At 42.1% G+C, this 24,783-nt stretch overlaps 1 protein-coding gene and 1 long non-coding RNA gene across 2 annotated transcripts in view; one reads left to right on the top strand and one right to left on the bottom strand.

Moving 5' to 3' along the window:
• Positions 1–24,783, bottom strand: part of LOC135504704 (plexin-D1-like) — a 109,682-nt gene that overhangs the window by 53,937 nt on the left and 30,962 nt on the right. Inside the window, exons 7-12 of the mRNA XM_064923498.1 lie at positions 24,632–24,740; positions 12,048–12,147; positions 10,727–10,825; positions 8,494–8,586; positions 8,236–8,329; positions 7,375–7,532 (exon numbers count right to left, since the gene is read on the bottom strand). Of these exons, the coding sequence (XP_064779570.1) occupies positions 7,375–7,532; positions 8,236–8,329; positions 8,494–8,586; positions 10,727–10,825; positions 12,048–12,147; positions 24,632–24,740 (653 nt within the window). The remainder of the gene's footprint in view (positions 1–7,374; positions 7,533–8,235; positions 8,330–8,493; positions 8,587–10,726; positions 10,826–12,047; positions 12,148–24,631; positions 24,741–24,783) is intronic.
• LOC135504706 (uncharacterized) lies at positions 12,734–18,954 on the top strand. Its single transcript, XR_010450153.1, has 3 exons — positions 12,734–12,988; positions 13,468–13,540; positions 17,316–18,954. It is a non-coding gene; the product is annotated as an uncharacterized LOC135504706 (long non-coding RNA).

The following is a 24,783-nucleotide window of genomic DNA, read 5'->3' as shown; positions in this document are numbered from 1 at the left end:
TAGGTTAACTAGCTTGTCCTGCGTTGCATATAATCAATGCAGTGCCTGTTAATTTCTCATCGAATCACAGCCTACTTCGGCAAATGGTTGATGATTTAACAAAAGCTCATTCGCGAAAAAAGCACAATTGTTGCACGAATGTACCTAACCATAAACCACTGCCTTTCTTAAAATCGATACACAGAAAGATATTTTTTTAAACCTGCATATTTTGTTAAAAGAAATTCACGTTAGCAGGCAATATTAACCAGGTGAAATTGTGTCACTTCTCTTGCGTTCATTCAACGCAGAGTCAGGGTATATGCAACAGTTTGGGCCGCCTGGCTCGTTGCGAACTAATTTGCCAGAATTTTACATATTATAACATAACATTGAAGGTTGTGCAATGTAACAGCAATATTTAGACTGAGGGTTGCCACCCATTCGATAAAATACATAACGGTCCGTATTTCACTGAAAGAATAAACGTTTTGTTTTCAAAATGATAGTTTCTGGATTTGACCATATTAATGATCAAAGGCTCGTTTATTATATTATAATTAAGTCTATGATTTGATATTTGATAGAGCAGTCTGACTGAGCAGTGGTAGGCAGCAGCAGGCTCGTAAGCATTCATTCAAACTTTACAGCGTTTGCCAGCAGCTCTTAGCAATACTTGATTCAGAGAGCTGTTTATGATTTACAAGCCTATCAACTCCTGAGATTAGGCTGGCAATACTAGTGCCTATTAGAACATCCAACAGTCAAAGGTATATGAAATACAAATGGTATAGAGAGAAATAGTCGACGCGTCATAATTCCTATAATAACTTCAACCTAAAACTTCTTAACTGGGAATATTGAAGAATTGGGAATATTGAACCACCAGCTTTCATATGTTCTGAGCAAGGAACTTAAATGTTAGCTTTTTTAGATGGCACATATTGCACTTTTACTTTCTTCTCCAACACTGTGTTTTTGTATTATTTAAACCAAATTGATCATGTTTCATTATTTATTTGAGATGAAATAGATTGTATTATATTAAGTTAAAGTGTTCATTGTTCATTCAGTATTGTTGTAATTGTCATTATTACAAATATATATATGAATTTTCAACACTGATGCCGATTATTGGAGAACCAAAAAAAGCCGATAACTATTAATCGGACAGTTTTTAAAATATATATATATATAAAAAAATCTACCCAGCACTACTCCTGAACCTGTATAAACACACATTAGCAACACCTAATCTGGTGCTGTGATTTTGTGCATCCCTAACACAGGGAAAGTAATCAGTTAGATATCTGGGCTCAGAACCATAAAAAGTCCTGTAAACCAAACCTAGTCTAATCTGGGACACCCTAGCCTCAACAGGCAGCAAGTTTCTGAAAGCAGCTCCTGCCTATAAACTTAGATAAGCCCCCAAACCAGGAAGTACTAGCGTAGTCAAAATGGCATTGAATGAGGGCAGTGGCTTAGCACTTTCATGGAGTCCTTATCAAACAGCTTGTACTTTCTAGCCAAAAAACTTAGTCCTGGCATTAACCTTCCCTAGCACTTTATTTGCCATGCACACACCTCCCAAGCTGCCATCAATAATACATCCCAGGTAGCTAACAGAGGTTTTAGTAGTCAGCACCTCACCTAACTCCCCTCGGATTTCAGAGTCCCTACCTAACCTAACTCCACTCTGATTTGATTTGACCTACTCAATTTAGGTCAATTTAGGTCTGGATGCAAAAATAATTGCCTCGGTTTTAAGTGCAGAAATAGCATATCTCCAAGCCATTTGCTAATGTTAGTAAGCTCTGTGCTAAGTATGCTCTCCAACATAGTTTTACTTTGTGAGACACCAGAAGTGTAGAGTCATCCTCATAAAGGAAAATATGGCAAGAACAAGCATCTTTCATATCATTAATATACAGTAAAAACAGTAGAGGCCCAAGCACGCTCCCCTGTGGAACACCACAACTCATTGGTTTTGCCTGAGACCGTGAACCATTAACCTCTACTACTTGCTCCCTACCTGATAAATAGGACTTTACCCAGCCTAGAGGGTTACTGCTTAACCCCAGTACCTCCATTAGGAGACAGTGGTTGAATGTATCAAAGGCCTTTTGTAGGTCAAGCAGTACATTCCACAGAGATTTCCCTCATCAATCTCTTTCCTGATGAAGTCAGTCAAGTAAAGTAGACATGAATCAGTGGAGTATGTTTTTCTAAAACCCAACTGAAAATCATACATTAGACTTTGTTTGTTGACATACTGTATGACTACATTTGCTCATGTACAACGCTCTCAAGGATCTTTGATGTTATACTATGAATAGATACAGGTTTATAATGCCCAAGGTCAGACTTTATCCCATTCCTATACAGAGGTATAACTTAAGCCTGTTTCATGTCCCTGGGAAAGATGCTTTGTTCAAGAGACAGATTGACGATATGTGAAATACAAGGGCCAATTTTCTCAGCAGAATCTATAAGAAACCTTGCATGAATATAATCCAGGCTTGTGGCTTTGTAGCATTCAAGCTCTGCTAGCATATACTGACTATTTTGGCTGTTGCTGCCTTTGCAAAAGAAAAAGAGTTTGGCTGAACCCCTAACTCGGCATAATACTTCTTGACTTGGTTGTTTCCATACAAACCAGAACTGGTGGGCAGCTTGCTAACCAGTTTGCTGGCAACAGAAGTAAAAAAAACAGTTGAATTCATTGGCAAACTCTGCTTATTCATATACCATCTCCCCCTGATGTTCAGTCCAATAATAAAATCAGGCTGCTCTTGACAGTTCTTACATTTCTTAAAGGCCTTATTCCTTGCTTGGATAGATTCTAGAATATCATGATTAAACCAAGGGCTAGAGCACTGCTTTTCCTGACCCGTCTAATGGGAGCCATCACATTCACCACAACAAGGAATCTGCATTTAAAGGCTTCCCAGGCACTGTCTACCCTACATTATCCACAGGTGTCCAGTCAATTTTACCCACTTGCTCCCTAAACATTTCAACACAGTATTTTTTGAGTCCTCTGATTTTAACAGTTTTGTGACACTTAAATATATCTTTAAAACCCTCCTTATGCAAAATGTAATAAAATGATTAATTAATTAAATTATTACTCCACTCTGCAATATTTGAAATTTATCAGACACCAATATTAAGTCAATCATACTTTGCACTGTTTCACATACCCTGGTGGGATCTTTTATCATTTGGGTCAGAGCAAGTGATTTAAAGAAGTGCATAAATACATTGTGGGTTGGGCTATCTTTTTTGCAGACATCAGTATTGAAATCCCCTAACAGAATGATGGCGCCGGAAGAAATGGCAGCAGATCTACAGGCGCCCAACCAATTGTGCTATTATGCGTTTTCTTTTGCGTTGTTTGTAACTCATTTTGTACATAATGTTTCTGCAACCATATCTTACGGCAAAAAAAGAGCTTCTGGATATTAGGACAGTGATCAATCACCTCGGATTAGACAAAGATTTTTTCTTCAACAAGCAGGATGCACAGGACATTCTCCGAACACTCGACAAGGCCATCATCCCAGTTATTTGCAAGAGGAAGAGACGCGGGTACAGAGGACACAGAGCTGGATGCCTCGTAAGGATCCGCAGAAGGCGAGTGGGAAAGCTGCCGTTACTGTCAATATTACTCGCCAACGAGTGGAACATGTTCTGGGTTTCTTCCGATGGCATTGAGGAGCACACCACATCAGTCAGTGGCTTTATCCATAAATGCATCAATGACATCGTCCCCAAGTGATTGCACGTACATATCCCAACAAGAAGCCATCGATTATAGGCAACATTCGCACTGAGCCAAAGGGTATAGCTGCCGTTTTCTAGGTGCAGGACTCGGAAGCTTATGAGAAATCCTGCTAAACCCTCCGACGAACCATCAAACAGGATAAGCGTCAATACAGGGCTAAGATTGAATCGTACTACACCGGCTACGACGCTCGTCTTATGTGGCAGGGATTGCAAACTATTACAGACTCCAAAGGAAGCACAGCCGCGAGCTGCCCAGTAACACGTGCCTACCAGAGGAGCTAAATCACTTCTACGCTCGCATCGAAGCAAGCAACACTGAGGCATGCATGAGAGAATCTGCTGTTCCCGATGACTGTGTGATCACCCTTTCTGTAGCCGATGAAAGTAAGATCTATAAAACTGGTCAACATTCACAGGGCTGCGGGCCCAGACAGATTACCAGGATGTGTGCTCCGGGCATGTGCTGACCAACTGGCAGGTGTCTTCACTGACATTTTCAACATGTCCCTGATTGAGTCTGTATTACCAACATGTTTCGAACCAACCACCATAGTCCCTGTGCGCAAGAACATGAAGGCAACCTGCCTAAATAACTACAGACCTGTAGCAGTCACGTCCGTAGACATGAAGTGCTTTGAAAGGCTGGTAATGGCTCAAATCAACATCATTATCCCAGAAACCCTAAACCCACTCCAATTTGCATACCTCCCAAACAGATCCACAGTTGATGCAATCTCTATTGCACTCCACACTGCCTTTTCCCACTTAGACAAAAGGAACACCTACGTGAGAATGCTAATCATTGACTACAGCTCAGCGTTCAACACCATAGTACCCTCAAAGCTCATCACTAAGCTAAGAATCATGGGACTAAACAGCTCCCTCTGCAACTGGATCCTGGACTTCCTGACGGGCCGCCTCCAGGTGGTGATGGTAGGTAGCAACACATCTGCCACGCTGATCCTCAACACTGGGGCCCTCAGGGGTGCGTGCTCAGTCCCCTCCTGTACTCCCTGTTCACTCACAACTGCATGGCCAGGCACAACACCATCATTAAGTTTGCAGACGACACAACAGTGATAGGCCTGGTGCCAGAATAACAACCTATCCCTCAACATAACCAAGCCTAAGGAGATGATTGTGGACTACAGGAAAAGGATGACCGAGCACACCCCCATTCTCATCAATGGGGCTGTAGTGGAGCAGGTTGAGAGCTTCAAGTTCCTTGGTGTCCACATCAGCAACAAACTAGAATGGTCAAAACACACCAAGACAGCCGTGAAGAGGGCACGACAAAGCCTATTCCCCCTCAGGAAACTAAAAAGATTTGGCATGGGTTGTGAGATCCTCAAAAGGTTCTACAGCTGCAACATCGAGAGCATCCTGACCGGTTGCATCACTGCCTGGTACGGCATTTGCTTGGACTCCAACCGCAAGGTTGAGGGTAATGCGTACGGCCCAGTACATCACTGTGGCTAAGCTGCCTGGGATCCAGGACCTCTACACCAGGCAATGTCAGAGCAAGGCACTAAAAAATTGTCAAAGACCCCAGCCTATCCAGTCATAGACTGTTCTCCCTGCTACCGCATGGCAAGCGCTACCGGAGTGCCAAGTCTAGGACAAAAAGGCTTCTTAACAGTTTTTACCCCCAACCCATAAGACTCCTGAACAGGTAATCGAATGGCTACCCGGACTATTTGCATTGTGGGCCCCCCCAAACCCCTCTTTTACGCTGCTGCTACTCTCTGTTTATCATATATGCATAGTCACTTTAACTATACATACATGCACATACTACCTCAATTAGCCCGACCAACCAGTGCCCCTGCACATTGGCTAACCGGGCTATCTGCATTGTGTCCCGCCACCCACCACTCGACAACCCTCTTTTACGCTACTGCTACTCTCTGTTGATCATGCCTGTATATAGCCTCGCTGCTGTTATAGCCTCACTACTGTATATAGCCTCGCTACTGTTACGTTTCACTGTCTTTTTACTGTTGTTTTTATTTATTTTACTTACCTATTGTTCACCTAATACTTAAAACGTTTTTTTTAAATTGCACTGGTTAGAGCCTGTAAGTAAGCATTTCACTGTAAGGCACATGTGACAAATACACTTTCATTTGATTTGATTTCCCATCAGGGAATCATTACAGTAGCCTAAACTGTGGCAATTAATGGAGTTGTTTTCTGAGAGTCTCTCCTCTGGCACTAGAGTCCTGCATCCGGCAACAACAACAAAAACTGTCAGTGGTTCTAGAGTTAAGTGAGAACTTGGGGAAATACAATGCGGGAATTTCACTTGACGTGTGAACTGATGATTTTCGAAAAATAGGCATGGTGAGCTTTTGGTTTCTCTCCCTCTAAAAACCGCAATAAATAATTCTATAGAACAAACTGTCTTTATTTACAAATTAGTAAGAATGTCTCACCCCATGTTCAAGAATGGCCTTTTCCCGTTTATTCAGATTACAATCGCTCACTTTCGATCATTTGAAATTAAATCTTCTCCAAACTATCATATTTTTTTACCAAGTTAATCTGCTCATATTGTGTGTGTTCAATTATTTGTGACATTGTGACATTTGAATCATATTGAAGATGGAACTCATTAAGAGGAGGCTTCTGAGAGCCGATCTGTTATCCAACGATTAGTTTAATAGCCTGGCTACTGTAGGTGTGAAAATCCCTCCCACTTGCAATTTATTTGATGTTTAAGTACTCTAAAGTTTTACAACTGCTCATCAACATCTTTATGCTTTCGTTCATAAAATAACAATTAAAAAACTTTCAAAATGCAGATGTTTATTACACCCCAGCTCCATGACCACGGGTAAAACCTTGCTGAGATGATAAGATCAATGTATTTGTTGCAATGTTGTATCATCAGTTTCTCAAGCCAAAACGTCTTGATGGCCTTCACCAGTTCATCTTTGTTTGTAGGTTTGGCAGAGATACGGTTTAATTTTTCAGAATAAAGTATGCTAATGAAGGCAATAAATTGTTGCTTACTGGAACACCCAAAGTCATCCAATTATTATAATAGGATTTGAAGCAACAGCCTAACCCCGTGTGGGGAAGCATGGGACTAGTCTTGATAAATCAATGCAGATTTTATTTTCACAAAATCTCAATTTGGGTATTGGTTAGCCTACAATTAGGGGGTGGAAATGTTAGGATAATTTTGCTCTTGGTCAGCCTACTCCCGACCGGTCACGTTGAACAGCGCCATATTGTCCTAACGGAAACCCTCAGGGTTTTGTTTTTAGTTTTTCTTGGAATAGAAACACCATAATCTTAATACAATTAATTAAAATACATTTCTTAAAATCAATCCCATATACTATGTTCTCACAAAAAAAGGTACAGCCAATATTAAAAACTGTCAAAAGCTTCTCCAAGATGCCCTCTGGTGGTCAAACTAGCACTAACTAGCATTAATGGCAACAATAGCTGACACTTAAATAAAGTACCATAGAATTCTGCGGCAGCCCGCAAGGTGTGCACAACTTTAGATGTTGAACCACTGTACACTAGAGTATAGGTTCAGTCTTATGGATCTCGCGGATGGGACATGGTGTGTGTGTGTGTGTGTATTCCTACCTTGGTGATCTCGGGGTCAGGACACTGGCTATTCATATACTGGCAGTCATTCCTGGGTCTACAGCTGTTGTCACACCAGCCACACAGATGTCCCAGGTTCTCACGGCCCCAACACTGAGAACAGTCCCCATTGCCCACCCCACAGTTATACACCTCCACTAAGAGTGAAAGAGGGGGAGGGAGAGGGAGAGAGCTTTATTATTACAATACAGCATGCTAGCAACATCATGTAACCGTATGGGCTGAATATATTATACTGAGCCTATGTCAGATGCTTTGGATAAAAAATATTCAACATAATAGAAATAAACACAGAAAAACTGAGAGGAAAGACATATGAACAGAAAGAAAGAGAAACAGATGAGCATGCCTATGTTCCAGCACCTCCCATGGAGAAATCATGTGTGCTTGTGTGTGTGTTTTGATGACTGAGCACGGTATGAAGCATCAATCTTGTAATAAAGTATGCCGTTTTTCTGGCTGTGGGCCAGGGCTGTTCTTCTGCTCTAAGGGCTCACATGGTAAACACATGGCCTGTTAACTTTGAGAATATACTGGCATCTGGGAGTGGGTGTGTGTGTGTGTGTGGTTTTACTATCCTTGAGGGTAACAGAAGTCCTCGCAAAGATAGCAAAACATGGATAATTCGGGTCCCCACAAGGAAAGAGGCTATTTTAGGGGTTTTGTTTAGGGTTAGGTTTAGAATAAGTGTTAGGTTTAGGAGATAGGGTTAGGTTCAGGGTTAGGGCTTTGGTGTTCGGGTTAAGTTTAGGGAAAATAAGATTTTGAATGGGAATAAATGTTTTGGTCCGCACAAGGATATTAAGACAAATGTGTGTGTGTGCATGCATGCGCTCATACCTGTCACGGGTTTAGGGCTGTCAATGTATTTGTCCAGGTATCCCTTTCTACGCAGACTGAGCTGAAACACCTGACTCTTCTCCACAGTGGTTAGCTATATGGTAAGAGAGACACGCCTGCTGATCGGCCATTTCACCATACACTACCAGTAAGCATGGCTTCAATTAGCCATACACTAAACAGCTTATTTCTTATTGGCCCTTTACAAAGATTGTGTTGCGTGACAGCTACTCTTGGAACATGATTGGTTGTACTCACCGTCACTCCACTGCACTTGACCCCTGAGCTGTCCTCCAGCCATCGGGAATCATACCGCTGCTCGTTCCCAAAGTCACACTCTAGCTCCTCCCCCTAAGGAACAAAACAATACAGCCATGTCGTCATGGCAATGACATTTCATTTATAAACCAATCAGAGGGGAGGCACAGTCTGACATCACCCAGGGAAACAGGGTTTATGGGGACACATTTTGGGATACTGTATATTACCTTTACACATCTTGTTATGTCTTTACTTTCCTCATCCTAGCTAGTCCTGTAGCTTAGATGCTAATCTGTTTCTGCTTCAGCCAACTGCTTTGGAAATGTCATGCCAAACATTGGCAAGAGAACATTGGCAAGAAAGCGGCAAGTTAGCTAAAGTAACAGCCTGGCATCCAGAAAACTCCATATTTTCACAATAGTTTGTTTTGGAGCTACACATAGTGTCTCTTTATTCAGAGTGTGCACTTCTTCTAGTTCCATTATCAGCATGGTGGCTGTTTAGTTTAGTTGAGCTAACATACCTATTAGTCGATCAGGGCTAATGTTAATTGGTTCATGAATGTACATGCACTATGTAGGGAATAGAGTGTCATATGAGAAACAATAACAAGGACCTGGCTGGGAGAGAACTCTGTCCACCTGAATAGTTGGTAGCCATTGACAACCCTGGGAGGGGAGGAGTGCAAAACATCTAAATAGCCCAGGATAATTGTCCCTGCCAAGCAGAATTTAGAATCCATTAATAATTAATCATATTCATCAACATCTGGACGGTAAAGTCCCCTACCTCAGCAACTCATCTGGGATGCAGAGGGGTTTACTATGAATTCACATTTCAGCCAAAACATCAGGAGATACGACCACACATTTTGTGTGTAATAGTGTACACGTCAGGAAGAGAAGTGCAGTCAATCTACTCAAAGTGCTTGTAGTCAGTCATAAGGTATGTATGAACAGTTACATATGGATTGATTTAACATGTTAAAATAGGCCAGAATAAGTCACTCGGTCTCCCGAGTGGCACAGCAGTGTAAGGCACTGCATCTCAGTGCAAGAGGCTTCACTACAGTGCCTGGTTCAAATCCAGGATGTATCACATCTGGCCATAGGGCCAGTCCATCGGGCGACTCCCACAGGGCGGCGCACAATTGGCCCAGCGTCATCTGTGTTTGGCTGGGGTAGGCAGTCATTGTAAATAAGAATTTGTTCTTAACTGACTTGCTAAATAAAGGCAAAAATATATATATTTCAAAAAAGTATATGACTGTGATGCTTTGAACTGTAAAACATTTACCCTTTCACATTACATTGTTTATGTTCCTTCTGCTTTCGACTACGTTTCCCTGATTCATAAAGATCTTCTCTGAATAGTCATTGTGTTCTTTGCCCCAGATCGACTATATGCCAATTTGAGGCATAGAGCCATGTTTAAACAAGCTAAATAATAGCAAGGATTGCCAGGTCAAGCTAGTTTGGTCTTCCCACTGTAGTATGAGACCTCCTTTTCTATACTTTACAACACATATACATCTGACTCACAGCAAAGCTGATTACATTGTTCAAACAACTGAAATGAAATAACAACAGCTGTCAAAGGTTGATTAAATCTATGCCAATAAACTGTGTGTGTGTGTGCATATGTGTGTTTTTGTGGGTATGTGTGACTAACTGTCTGTCGCCATAGAAACCCAGTCAGAGAGTGTGTGAAAGGGCACAGGGTTATGGTTATGACTGACCAGATTTGGCAACTAGTCAGAGATGGAATGTCACAAGCTAACAGAGTCAGAACCTCATCACTTTTTTCCTCCAATAAACTGAGGTTAGGATTTGGGATATACAGACTGATCTGAGATCAGTGTCTGAAGGTAAAAAGTGTCTAAAAGTGAAAAGATAGGGCAAATAGTACTAAAGATTGCTATGTGTTCTTTGAATGTCTCCATGTGTCTGTGAATGTCTGTATATCTACTGAGAGATAAGATATCAGAGAACCTGGTGGGAACAGACAGCTAAAAGGTGTTTCAAATAAGTGAGGAGATAAAGCCATTCATCATTCTGATTCTAACCTGTTCATTGCAGTCACTGCAGATGTCTCAGCTCATTCCCAAAGAGCAACCACTGAGGGGTTCACTATCATTCCCACGAATCTCCCTCTAAGAGCCTGAATCACTTCACTCCTATCTTGTACCACATTTAGTATAGTATCTAACAGGGGCTACTGTATATTGTACCTGTACCACGTTGTCTAGGAACAGGGTGAAGTTCTGGGTCATCCCCGAGGGCGAAGGTGCAACATTCTCTGCCACAAGACTTGGACAGAAAGTAGCATTCTGGGGGACAGGAAGTGACACACACACTCAGGGGTTAAAGAAAACAATGGTTCCCCTGCAGACATCCGCTTCCAAAAATACCTGTCCTGTTTATGTTGCTGAGAGGAAGGAGGAGGAAACGAGAGGGTGAAGCTCTGCTCTGCTCAGAGTGAATCAACAGCCTAAAATGGACGGGTGGTGAGGGATTAGAAAAACAGGCCCACCGGAAGGCAAAGATGGCGGAATAATGGCAGGATGGGGCTCAACACAGAAAACCAGACTTAAAAAATGTTATGTCCAGCTAACAGACTAACAGAGCCAAGCTCACTCTGACTCACCTAACCACACGCCTTCAGAGTACACCAGTTTCTATGGACTCAATCAGACTGTGTGTGGGGATCCAAACAGTGGCAGGGCAACTTTTCTTCTCTAACACCAACGGCAGTATGAGAGAGGGGTGGCTGGCTGTACCACAGCAGTGATGCTGTCAGAACCTAGGTATGCTCAGAGGAGGTGAATAGTGTGTCTAAGGGGTTGTGATAGCTTCAATGAACATAACAAGCATTTCCTGCCGTAACATAACAATACTTAAAGGGATAGCTGTTCTCACAACAATTAAAGTTTGACTAAGATTTTTATATCTCAAAAGAGGTTTTATATTGAGATCAGTCCTCCATGCCAGATTTGGACCATTTTAAAAACATCATTACTAACAAACAATTTCAGATGAAAGCAGCTCCCACTCTGGCACCAGACACACTAACTATACACCAGGGCACCATTATACAGCACTGTACAGTAGACAGGAAAAACGGTGAAACAGTGAGCCTATTCTTCACTCTGGTTACAGAGGGCCTATCAAAAGCCACCACCATGAAGAACTGGGAGAGAGAGCCCTGAGAAGGTCAGAGGGGCTTTAACATGGCCCATTATCTCGTTAGGAGTCTGTTAACCATGTCTCCCTGTGTTTTATGGGCTGTTTCAAAAATGGCTGACAACAGTAAGACAGCTTTAACCTGGTATGACTGGCCGGAATGTTACATGAGGCCAAATCAGAATGGACTGAGATCATCATAGGAGCTTCTGATTGGTTGCCATTGATCTAGGGTTTAATTTGACATTTTCCCCGCTAATGTTTAAGGTTACGACTAGTGGAGAATGGATCCTCGATCTGTAACTAATAGAGCTACTTTAAACTAGCCAGTGATTCTGACTGGAGTGGTTTAACAGAGGGCCAACTCACCTCGAGCAGGCTATGTTTGGAGTCGTCTTTAGAGGAGAGGCAAGAGTGGCTGTCATGGTCCCAGTAACACCTCCACCTGGTGCTCAGACAGCTGATACATCTGACACACAGGAGAACACACATAAATAAAGGTTAGACCAGCGTTTCCCAAACTCAGTCCTCCGAGCAACATGCAAGGTCAAACAGGGTTACACTGGTTACGAGAGAAGATACTAAACATCGAGTTCCACTATTCACGAGGAGCTCTGTAAAGGCAGGAATCCCTGACAGAGCTGTGTGCATGCATGTGTGTGTTTTCCCAGATAGCAGCTCAAATAAGAACACCTCCACTGTGTGTCACACTATTGCCTGTGGGTGGAAGACAGATGTCCCCACACCAGGAGTGATAGCGCCTTCAGTGATACCATGTCTGTCTCGTAACAACCATGGGAGAAGGGGTGCCAGCTTGCCATTTAAGAGAGGGGAGATGAAGGGGTTTGCAGGAACGTGATTTGCTGGGTGTGTGTGGGGGAGGGTGATTAGAAGCAGACGACCCACTCCAGGGACTCTTATCAGGCAGATTTTTTGTTTTAGCTAAATTACTCTCACTCACAAACACATACACAGAAACACCCCCCCCCCCGCTCTCCCTCTCTCACACTGCTCATATAGAGTCATCCTGAAAACCCACCCCTGACCCTCACACACTGAACACACAGATGAGCTCTTACGCTCAGGTCTCTCAGTGAGCACTGTGGTTCAACACACACTCTTAGTCTATGTCAAGGAGAAAGCTGTTAGGGAGAATCAGGGGCTCAACTTTCACAGGGGACGGGGACATTTTTATTTTTGTTTCCCCCCAGTTTTATCATTGCACTGTGATAAAAAAAAAGTGGCAATGGTGTGCTTTAGGACCATGCGGACGCCACAGATCATGCGGACGCCACAGATCATGCGGACAAGTGAGTGACCAGCACAGTGCTACTGTCTGCAGCGGCTCTCTTTGTGTGTTGCCCCCTTTTTTCAGAGTTGTAAAGGCAAGCAGAGCAGAAACGGGTTACTCTTTATTTGACTGATGTAGCTGTCGAGGTAACTGTTGATTAGACTAAAAGGAAAAAATGATTTATTACCAGTGCTGAGCTAGTAGTGTAACTAACATGTAACGTTAGCTAATGTTCAATCCCCTCTCGACTGAAGTTCTGTCTGAAGAGAATGAACTAGCAAGTAGCTACCACAGCCGGTTCAGCTCTAGCCTCTAGCTATCTGTCAGATAGCAATAGCAAACAGCTGTTGTGTGTATGGAAATGTTTTTGTCCCGTTTCAACAGAAGTAAATTAACTTGGCTAGTTTTCGGGCAGTACCATAAGAGCTAGCCAAAAGTTGGCTAACATTAGCTAGCTTGCTGACTAACTTTGTATTATTTTTGCCTCAATCACACTAGACCTGAGCCAAACAATGAAACCAGTGGCCAAAGAATTGAAGACGAATATCCTGACGTTTTTTGACAGCGCAATGTGAGTTTTTATTAGAGTCCGTATAGCAATGTAACATTATTGATTTGTCAGTTTCCTTAGCTCTACAGGCTACTCTGTCATGGTGCACAGTCAGTACACAGCACAATATTGATGAAGATGAATGGATACAGACATGTTTGAATGCCCAGTCATGTTCATATCATCTCAGACATAAATTACTGCACTTTAAGATCATCCATAGAGCATCCTATATGCCAGCGAAACTGAATATCATGCCCTCAGAAATGTAATTAGTCTGCTGGAAGTGTAAAACACAAAAGGGGACATATTTGCATATGTTATGATCTGGCTGAATTCTGGCTGAAAACCTCAGCAGGTCTACAGATTCTTCTCCCTGTTTTTGTTTGTTGGAAATGTTGATACTGGAGACTGTTATAAGAAGAAACTATGTAACCTAGCATTTATAGTGGCTAAGAAATGCATTGCCATTAATTGGAAGGTTGGTTATCCTACCACAACTTCAGAATGAATGGCAGAAATGTCAAATTGTGTATCAATATATTTGATTTATTACAAGATTAAGGGTATACTGTGCAACTTTCATAAGGTCTGGGTGCCTGTTTGACAGAAGGGGTCTGTATTGAAAACATTAAATTATTTTTGTTGTACAGTCGCAAATAAAACAATTATTTTCATGGCACACGAGACACCTGTGTGATTTGGCCTGTCTCAGTGGACTAATCCATTGAAGAGGCCCAGTGGTGTAAAGTACTTTAAAGTAAAACATGTTTTAAAGTAGCCTACTACTTAAGTATTTTTTTGGGGGTGTATCTGTACTTTACTTTGCTATTTATAGTTTTGACAACTTTTACTTTTACTCTGCTAAATTCCTAAAGAAAATAATGTACTTTTTACACCATATATATTTTCCCTGACACCCAAAAGTACTTGTTACATTTTAAATGCCTGAGGGCACAGTGTGTTGTGAAATCTGTGAATGTATTATAATGTGTTTTAAATGGTATAAACTGCCTTAATTTTGCAGGACCCCAGGAACGGGGATTCATAATAAATACAAATAGAAATGCTTAGCAAGACAGGAAAATGGTCCAATTCACGCATTTATCAAGAGAACATCCTTGGTCATCCCTGAACATCCCTGCCTCTGATCTGGCAGACTCACTAAACATAAATGCTTTGTTGGTAAATTATTGACGGAGTGTGCTGCCAGAAATCCGTTAAAAAAACGTTTAAAAAAATTATAAGCAATTTCAATTATTTATACTTTTACTATTGATAATTAAGTGTATTTAAAACAAAATGCTTTTAGACTTTTACTCAAATAGTATTTTACTGGGTGACCTTCACTTTTACTTCAGTTATTTTCTATTAAGGTATCTTTACTTTTACTCAAGTATGACAATTGGGTACTTTTTCCACCACTGAGGAGGCCGTGGGGATGCCATGGTCCAAGAATATGGGGATTGTGGCTCAGATGCACAAGGCACGTCACCAGAATGTGCTCTCTCCCGCCATTTTTTATTCATTGTTTCATAATTTTTTTTATTTCATTTTTTTATTTCACCTTTATTTAACCAGGTAGGCAAGTTGAGAACATGTTCTCATTTGCAACTGCGACCTGGTCAAGATAAAGCAAAGCAGTTCAGGGCGGCAGTGTAGCCTAGTGGTTAGAGCATTGGACTAGTAACCGAAAGGTTGCAAGTTCAAATCCCCGAGCTGACAAGGTACAAAATCTGTCGTTCTGCCCCTGAACAGGCAGTTAACCCACTGTTCCTAGGCCGTCATTGAAAATAAGAATTTGTTTTTAACTGACTTGCCTAGTAAAATAAAGGTACAAATAAAATAAATAAACATACAACACAGAGTTACACATGGAGTAAACAAACATACAGTCAATAATACAGTTGGGAAAAAAGTCTATATACAGTATGTGCAAATGAGTTAGGATAAGGGAGGTAAAGGCAATAAATAGGCCATGGTAGTGAAGTAATTACAATATAGCAATTAAACACTACAATGGTAGATGTGCAGAAGATTAAAGTGCAAGTAGAGATACTGGAGTGCAAAGAAGCAAGATAATTAAATAAAAACAGTTTGGGGATGAGGTAGATGGATGGACTATGCACAGGTGCAGTGATCTGTGAGCTGATCTGACAGCTGGTGCTTAAAGCTAGTGAGGGAGATATGAGTCTCCAGCTTCAGTGATTTTGCAGTTCTTTCCAATTTGTTGAGTAGAGTGTTGGAGGCTATTTTGTAAATGACATCGTCGAAGTCTAAGATCGGTAGGATGGTCAGTTTTACGAGTTTTACAAACATACGTTTGGCAGCATGAGTGAAGGATGCTGAGTTGCGAAATAGGAAGCTAATTCTATATTTCATTTTGGATTTGAGATGCTTAATGTGAGTCTGGAAGGAGAGTTTACAGTCTAACAAGACACCTAGGTATTTGTAGTTGTCCACATATCCTAAGTCAGAACCGTCCAGAGTAGTGATGCTGGCTGGGTGGGCAGGTGCGGGCATCGATCGGTTGAAGAGCATGCATTTAGTTTTACTTGCATTTAAGAGTAGTTGGAGGCCATGGAAGGAGAGTTGTATGGCATTGAAGCTTGTCTGGGGGTTAGTTAACACAGTGTCCAAAGAAGGGCCAGAGGTATACATAATGGTGTCGTCTGCGTAGAGGTGGATCAGAGAATCACCAGCAGCAAGAGCGACATCATTGATGTATACAGAGAAGAGAGACGGCCCGAGAATTGAACCCTGTGGCACCCCCATAGAGACTGCCAGAAATCCGGACAACAGGCCCTCCGATTTGACACACTGAACTCTATCAGAGAAGTAGTTGGTGAACCAGGCGAGGCAATAATTTGAGAAACCAAGGATATTAAGTCTGTCGATATTAATATGGTGATTGACAGAGTCGAATGCCTTGGCCAGGTCAATGAATACTGCTGCACAGTAATGTCGATGGCGGTTATGATATCGTTTAGGATCTTGAGCGTGGCTGAGGTGCACCCATGACCAGCTCTGAAACCAGATTGCATAGCGGAGTACGGGGAGATAAGGTACGGGGAGATTCGAAATATTCGGTAATCTTTGTTAACTTGGCTTTCAAAGACCTTAGAAAGGCAGGGTAGGATAGATATAGGTCTGTTGCAGTTTGGGTCTAGAGTGTCTCCCCCTTTGAAGAGGGAGATGACCGCGGCATCTTTCCAATCTTTGGGAATCTCAGACGATATGAAAGAGAGGTTGAACTGGCTAGTAATAGGGGTTGCAACAATTTCAGCAGATCATTTTAGAAAGAGAGGATCCAGATTGTCTAGCCCAGTTTATTTGCAGGGGTCCAGATTTTGCAGCTCTTTCTGAACATCAGCTATCTGGATTTGGGTGAAGAAGAAATGGGGAGGCTTGGGTGAGGTGCTGTGGGGGGTGGAGGGCTGTTGATCGGGGTAGCGGTAGCCAGGTGGAAAGCATGGCCAGCCGTAAAAAAAAAAGTTTATTGAAATTCTCAATCATAGTGGATTTATCGGTGGTGACAGTGTTTCCTATCCTCAGTGCAGTGGGCAGCTGGGAGGAGGTGCTCTTATTCTCCATGGACTACAGTGTCCCAGAACTTTTTTGAGTTTGTGCTACAGGATGCAAATTTCTGCTTGAAATTGTTCTTCATTGTTTGCTGTGTCTATCAATTCCCTGTTACATACATCACCAGCAATAGTTTACATTTACTGTTAATTCCCATAATGTCTAATCTGCGATGTGTGTTTGGTTATGGTAATTTTGGACATGTGTTTTGCAGAACTCACAATCTATGCTACAAGGGTCTTCCAAATGGACAATGACCCCAAGAATAGTTCCAAAGTTGTGGCAAAATGGCTTAAGGACAACAAAGTCAAGGTACTGGAGTGGCCATCACAAAGCCCTGACCTCAATCCCATAGAAAATTTGTGGGCAGAACTGAAAAAGCATGTGCGAACAAGGAGACCTACAAACTCAGATACACCAGCTCTGTCAGGAGGAATGGGCCACAATTCACCCAACTTATTGTGTGAAGCTTGTGGAAGGTTACCTGAAAAGTTTGACCCAAGTTAAACAATTTAAAGGTAATGGTACCAAATACTAATTGAGTGTATGTAAACTTCTGACCCACTGGGAATGTGATGAAAGAAATAAAAGCTGAAATAAATCATTCCCTCTGCTTTTTTTCGGACATTTTACGTTCTTAAGATAAAGTGGTGATCCTAACTGACCTAAAACAGGGAATATCTACTAGGATTAAATGTCAGGAACTGTGAAAAACTGAGTTTAAATGTATTTGGCTAAGGTGTATGTAAACTTCCAACTTCAACTGTACATTTTTAAAGGGGGAGAAAGGGACGTTCAGAGGGAGGAATGAGAGACAGAGGCATAGTGAAAGAAACAAGAGTGACAGTGAAAGAGGGAGACAAAAAGAGAGAAAAAGGGGGAAGTGTGTGAAAGAAAGTGAAAAGAGCTTCACCTAGAAACCTCATCAGAAACAACTCCCACCAAACCGACTTTTTTTCAACACACTTTTAATCAAAATCGAATGTCACAGTGAATTGTTTTGTTGAGGTCATATTGAATTGTCGTTAATTGAAAACTCAGCCAAATGTAAATCACAAATAGACGTTGAACTGATGTTTGTGCCAAGTGGGCTGTGAGAGAGCACTCTCAACACACAAACACACTCTTCTGGATACAAACACAGACGCAAGGCCCACAGAAACAAGAAACCAGGATTTAGCTAGGACTGTGTGGGAGTGGTCTGAGTAGGGAGGGGAAAACTGAAAATGTGCTGTTATTGGCAGAGAGGTTGAAAACTATCTTTCTTATTGGTCTATTAACAAATTTACTACATGGTGATGTCACCGTGGAAGGCCAAAACTCCATCCCACCAAAACAAACTGAATCTTCATGCGTTCTTTTCAATCAGCTCTTACACTAAAATGGCATTATCATCATTTTCACAATTTCACAGTATTATTCCAACCTCATAGAGTGGAAATGTACACATCTCAAAAAAATAAAGGGAACACTAAAATAACACATCCTAGATCTGAATGAGTGAAATATTCTTCTTAAATACTTTTGTCTTTAAGTTGAATGTGCTGACAACAAAATCACACAAAAAGTATCAATGGAAATCAAATGTATCAACCCATGGAGGTCTGGATTTAGTCTGGAGGTCTGGAGTCACACTCAAAATTAAAGTGGAAAACCACACTACAGGCTGATCCAAATTTGATGTAATGTCCTTAAAACAAGTCAAAATGAGGCTCAGTAGTGTGTGTGGCCTCCGCGTGCCTGTATGACCTCCCTACAATGCCTGGGCATGCTCCTGATGAGGTGGCGGATGGTCTCCTGAGGGATCTCCTCCCAGACCTGGACTAAAGCATCCGCCAACTCCTGGACAGTCTGTGGTGCAATGTGGCGTTGGTGGATGGAGCGAGACATGATGTCCCAGATGTGCTCAATTGGATTCCGGTCTGGGGACCGGGCGGGCCAGTCCATAGCATCAATGCCTTCCTCTTGCAGGAACTGCTGACACACTCCAGCCACATGAGGTCTAGTATTTGTCTTGCATTAGGAGGAACCCAGGGCCAACCGCACCAGCATATGGTCTCACAAGGGGTCTGAGGATCTCATCTCGGTACCTAATGGCAGTCAGGCTGCCTCTGGCGAGCACATGGAGGGCTGTGCGGCCCCCCCAAAGAAATGTCACCCCACACCATGACTGACCCACCACCAAACCGTTCATGCTGGAGGATGTTGCAGCCAGCAGAACATTCTCCACGGCGTCTCCAGACTGTCACGTCTGTCACATGTGCTCAGTGTGAACCTGCTTTCATCTGTGAAGAGCACAGGGCGCCAGTGGCGAATTTGCCAATCTTGGTGTTCTCTGACAAATGTCAAACGTCCTGCACGGTGTTGGGCTGCAAGCACAGCCCCCACCTGTGGATGTCGGGACCTCATACCACCCTCATGGAGTCTGTGTCTGACCGTTTGAGCAGACACATGCACATTTGTGGCCTGCTGGAGGTCATTTTGCAGGGCTCTGGCAGTGCTCCTCCTGCTCCTCCTTGCACAAAGGCGGAGGTAGCGGTCCTGCTGCTGGGTTGTTGCCCTCCTACGGCCTCCTCCACGTCTCCTGATGTACTGGCCTGTCTCCTGGTAGCGCCTCCATACTCTGGGCACTACGCTGACAGACACAGCAAACCTTCTTGCCACAGCTCGCATTGATGTATCATCCTGGATGAGCTGCACTTCCTGAGCCACTTGTGTGGGTTGTAGACTCAGTCTCATGCTACCACTAGAGTGAGAGCACCGCCAGCATTCAAAAGTGACCAAAACATCAGCCAAGAAGCATAGGAACTGAGAAGTGGTCTGTGGTCCCCACCTGCAGAACCACTCCTTTACTGGGGGTGTCTTGCTAATTGCCTATAATTTCCACCTGTTGTCTATTCCATTTGCACAACAGCATGTGAAATTCATTGTCAATCAGTGTTGCTTCCTAAGTGGACAGTTTGATTTCACAGAAGTGTGATTGACTTGGAGTTACATTGTGTTGTTTAAGTGTTCCCTTTATTTTTTGAGCAGTGTATATAAAACACAGGAACACACGTTTTGGACAGCACTTTGCCTTGAAGGAAGCAACTTGAAGTGGTTAAAAGTGGAAAGAGTATCAGGTCTTCAGTTTGCGGCACTGTACTCTTCCTGTGAGAATGGCACTTAGCTCATTATCACCTTCGACAATACATTTCACACCTTCAGACCTCACTGAGGACACAGGGGCATGCAGACACACACACACATACAACTTCGTACATATCTTTGAGATTTAACGTGTAATGAAAAGTGCTATATAAATTACATCTATTATTATTATACACCTGCATACACACAGACAACTTCATTTTCACACCTCTAAACCAATCTGACAAGTGGACCGAATGAACACGTTCCAACAGTTTGCTGCTCTGAATGCACAAACATACACATTGTCATTTATACGTATGCACACATACATTATACACATTACACTATACACATTACACATACTGTACTTTAGCCACAGCTCTCCACAGGAAAAGCATGAACAAGACCAGCCACAGCGCTAACTTAGCCAATTAGCTTACTTCTACTGCCACACTACATACATTTGACATTTAATACCTTGTCAAGACTTCAACCAGGCTGAATTTAAACTATTCAAGTAGATATAGAAAAATATTTAACCATCATTCCCCTCACTGAGTACAGAGGGAAAGCTATTAAATTCAATAAACTATATTTACCCCAAATAAATAATGGTTGCTAGTCAAAACATAGCATTGTAGACCACATAAAACAACATGAGACACACTGTATATAGCCAACCAACAACATTCAGCATATACAAGACAAATATAGCACCCCTCACTGACACCAACACTGATTTCAATAGCTCTGCCGCCAAAAACGTCATAACCCACTGGAATTGTTATAAGTGAAATAATCTGTTTGTAAACAATTGTTGGAAAAATTATTTGTGTCATGCACCTAACCAACTTGCCAAAACTATAGTTTGTCAACAAGACATTTGTGGAGTGTTTGAAAAATGTGTGTATGTAAACTTCCGACTTCAACTGTATATGTACATATAGTTATATATTTGCCAAAATATATGGGGGATTGGAAGTGATGCAGAAAATTACATTGATGGAAGCTACAATCTATCTGCAATATTAAAACTGTTCTACCCCCACCCCCCAAAAAAAGTATTCAGACCCCTTGACTTTTTCCACATTTTGTTACATTACAGCCTTGTTCTAAAATGTATTAAATTGTTTCTATCCTTCATCAATCTACACACAATATCCCATACTGACATTTTTGGAAATGCAAATAAATAAATAAAATAAACATTTACCTAAGTATTCAGACTCTTCAGTACTCAGTACTTTGTTCAAGCACCTTTGGCAGAGATTAGAGCTTCAAGTTTTCTAGGGTATGACACTACAAGCTTGGTACACCTGTATTTGGGGAGTTTCTCCCATTCTTCTCTGCAGATCCTCTCAAGCTCTGTCAGGTTAGATGGGGAGCGTCGCTGCACAGCTATTTTAAGTTCTCTCCAGACATGTTCGATCGAGTTCAAGTCTGGGCTTTGGCTGCGATACTCAAGGACATTCAGAGATTTGTCCCTAAACCACTCCCACGTTGTCTAGGCTGTGTGCTTAGGGTCATTGACCTGTTGGAAGGTGAACCTTTGCCCCAGTCTGAGGTCCTGAGCGCTCTGGAGCAGGTTTTCATCAAGGATCTTTGCTCCGTTGATCTTTCCCTCAATCCTTAATAGTTTCTCAGTCCCTGCAGCTGAAACACATCCCCACAGCATGATGCTGCCACCACTGTGCTTCACCGTAGGGATGGTGCCAGGTTTACTCCAGATGTGATGCTTGGCATTCAGACCAAAGAGTTCAAGCTTGGTTTCATCAGACCAGAGAATCTTGTTTTTCATGGTCTGAGAGTCTTTAGGTGCGTTTTGGCAAACTCCAAGCGGGCTGTCATGTGCTTTTACTGAGGAGTGGCTTCTGTCTGGCCATTCTATCATAAAGGCCTGATTGGTGGAGTTCTGCATAGATGGTTGTCCTTCTGGAAGTTTCTCTCATCTCCACAGAGGAAATCTGGAGCTCTGTCAGAGTGACCATTGGGTTCTTGGTCACCTCCCTGACTAAGGCCCTTCTCCCCCGATTGCTCAGTTTGGCTGGGCGGCCAGCTCTAGGAAGAGTCTTGGTGGTTATTAACTTCTTCCATTTAAGAATGAAGAGGCCACTGTGTTCTTGAGGACCTTCACTGCTGCAGACATTTTTGGTACCCTTCCCCAAATCTGTGCCTGGACACAATCTTGTCTCGGGACTCTACGGACAATTCCTTCGACCTCATGGCTTGGTTTTTGCTCTGACTTGCACTGTCAAATGTGGTACCTTATAGAGACAGGTGTGTACCTTTCCAAATCATATCCAATCAATTGAATTAAGTTGTGGAAACATGTCAAGGATGATCAATGGAAACAGGATGCACCTGAGCTCAACTTCGAGTCTCATAGAAAAGGGTCTGAATACTTACTGCCTGCAGGGAGAAACTTTGTAGTGGGGCAGGGGGAAAAAGGGAGAAACATCAGGGAGAGTCGCATTAGAAGGGGTGGGAGATGAGGAAATGTTGGATGGGCAAGGAGGCATGGCTGAGTCAAATACCCGTCACAAGACCCACTGATTGATGCTTATTTATAAAACCCTCTTAGGCCTCACTCCCCCCTATCTGAGATATCTACTGCAGCCCTCATCCTCCACATACAACACCCGTTCTGCCAGTCACATTCTGTTAAAGGTCCCCAAAGAACACATATCCCTGGGTCGCTCCTCTTTTCAGTTCGCTGCAGCTAGCGACTGGAACGAGCTGCAACAAACACTCAAACTGGACAGTTTTATCTATATTTATGTCTTCAAAGACTCAATCATGGCCACTCTTACTGACAGTTGTGGCTGCTTGGTGCGAGTATTGTTGTCTCCACCTTCTTGACCTTTGTGTTGTTGACTGTGCCCAATAATGTTTGTATCTTCTTTAGTACTGCTACCATGTTGTATTGCTACTATATTGTTGTTATGTTGTGTTGCTACCATGCTGCGTTGTCATGTGTTGCTGATTTGCTATGTTGTTGTCTTAGGTCTCTCCTTATGTAGTGTTGTGTTGTCTCTCTTGTTGTGATGTGTGTTTTGTCCTATATTTATATTGCATTTATTTATTTATTTATACATTTTGTTTACCTTTTTAATTTAAATTTTATTAATATATATATTTTTTAATTTAATTTTTATCCCAGGCCCCCTCCCCGCAGGAGGCCTTTTGCCATTTGGTAGGCTGTCATTGTAAATAAGAATTTGTTCTTAACTGACTTGCCTAGTTAAATAAAGGTTAAATAAATACAAAATAAGAAAAATTAAGCTGGTTAAGAGAATTCCAAGTGTGCAAAGCTGTCATAAAGGCCAAAGGTGGCTACTTTGAAGAATCTCAAATGTAAAATATATTTAGATTTGTTTAACACTTTTTTTGGTTACTAAATGATTCCATGTGTGTTATTCCATAGTTTTGATGTCTTCACTATTATTCTACAATGTAGAAAATAGTAAAAATAAAGAAAACCTCTGGAATGTGTAGGTGTGTCCAAACCTTTGACTGGTACTGTATATATAATATTTTGTGTTGTTGTTTCTCTTTAATACTACTAGCCACCTAGACATATTATGAAGTTGGTTTGAGCTAGCCCAGATAGGTTCCCAATCTCCCAACCTCATTACTAGCTACCAATAAGCCATTTCAGGCTATCAATCAAGTTAGTGTAGCTAGCTTGTCTAACTATCTTAGCAGGCAAGCAATAACTACATATAGTGAATAAGACTCCCATTCTTTGAAATCTTTTATCCAGATTTTAATAGACATGCAGAGAAGCATACTTAGTTTCAAAGAAAACCCCACAAGTCAGGAGGATACGGGCAGCTCAAGAGGTATGCTTAGATATGCAGAACAATAGACACAATTTCTACATATGATTAATCATAATGATTAGGGCTCTACATTGCAGGAAAAGTATTTGAAAAATGCAAAATTCTCCAATTTACGGACAGTCATAGGACCACCCTCCACCCATCATTACAGACTTTGTGCCCCCTCAGATTTTTGGGGTGTATACACCCCTGTTTGCCACCCTTCCAGCCTTGAGCTGCATGTGTGGTGAGAGAATTCCAGTGAGACTATAGATGACATTTGGCCGACATTTGAGTGATGCAAGTGACTTGGCAAAGAACTCTGCTCAGGGACGGGGCTGATTGCGTCTCAAATTTCACAGTTATGAACCTGCTATTTAGGCTACATTTGAGGTAGATTTGTGGATCCGGGGTTCACAGAGACAGTGCAGATTGGAAGTGTGTGTGTCAGCGTGTGTGTGTCTTGTAACTGGGTTTAACTTAGGAAGATCTGGAAATAGTGTTAGTGGTTAAAACTATAAGATGGATAAACGAGTGTAAAAGAAACCCTAGATGACTCAGACTTGAAAACACTCACGCAGTCTTCGTGTGTATCGCTCCTGTCCTCTCGCAATCATAGATGACGAAGCTCCCGGAAACCACGGATGTGCCGTTCACCTTTATCGCCACGGGAACAGTCAAGTGATCTGGCACAACAACATATAACATGGAAATGTCTCAGCATATGTC

This window comes from Oncorhynchus masou, chromosome 18 (assembly GCF_036934945.1).
Source record: "Oncorhynchus masou masou isolate Uvic2021 chromosome 18, UVic_Omas_1.1, whole genome shotgun sequence".
NCBI lineage: Eukaryota > Metazoa > Chordata > Actinopteri > Salmoniformes > Salmonidae > Oncorhynchus > Oncorhynchus masou.
This window is presented reverse-complemented; position numbering and strand designations above follow the sequence as displayed.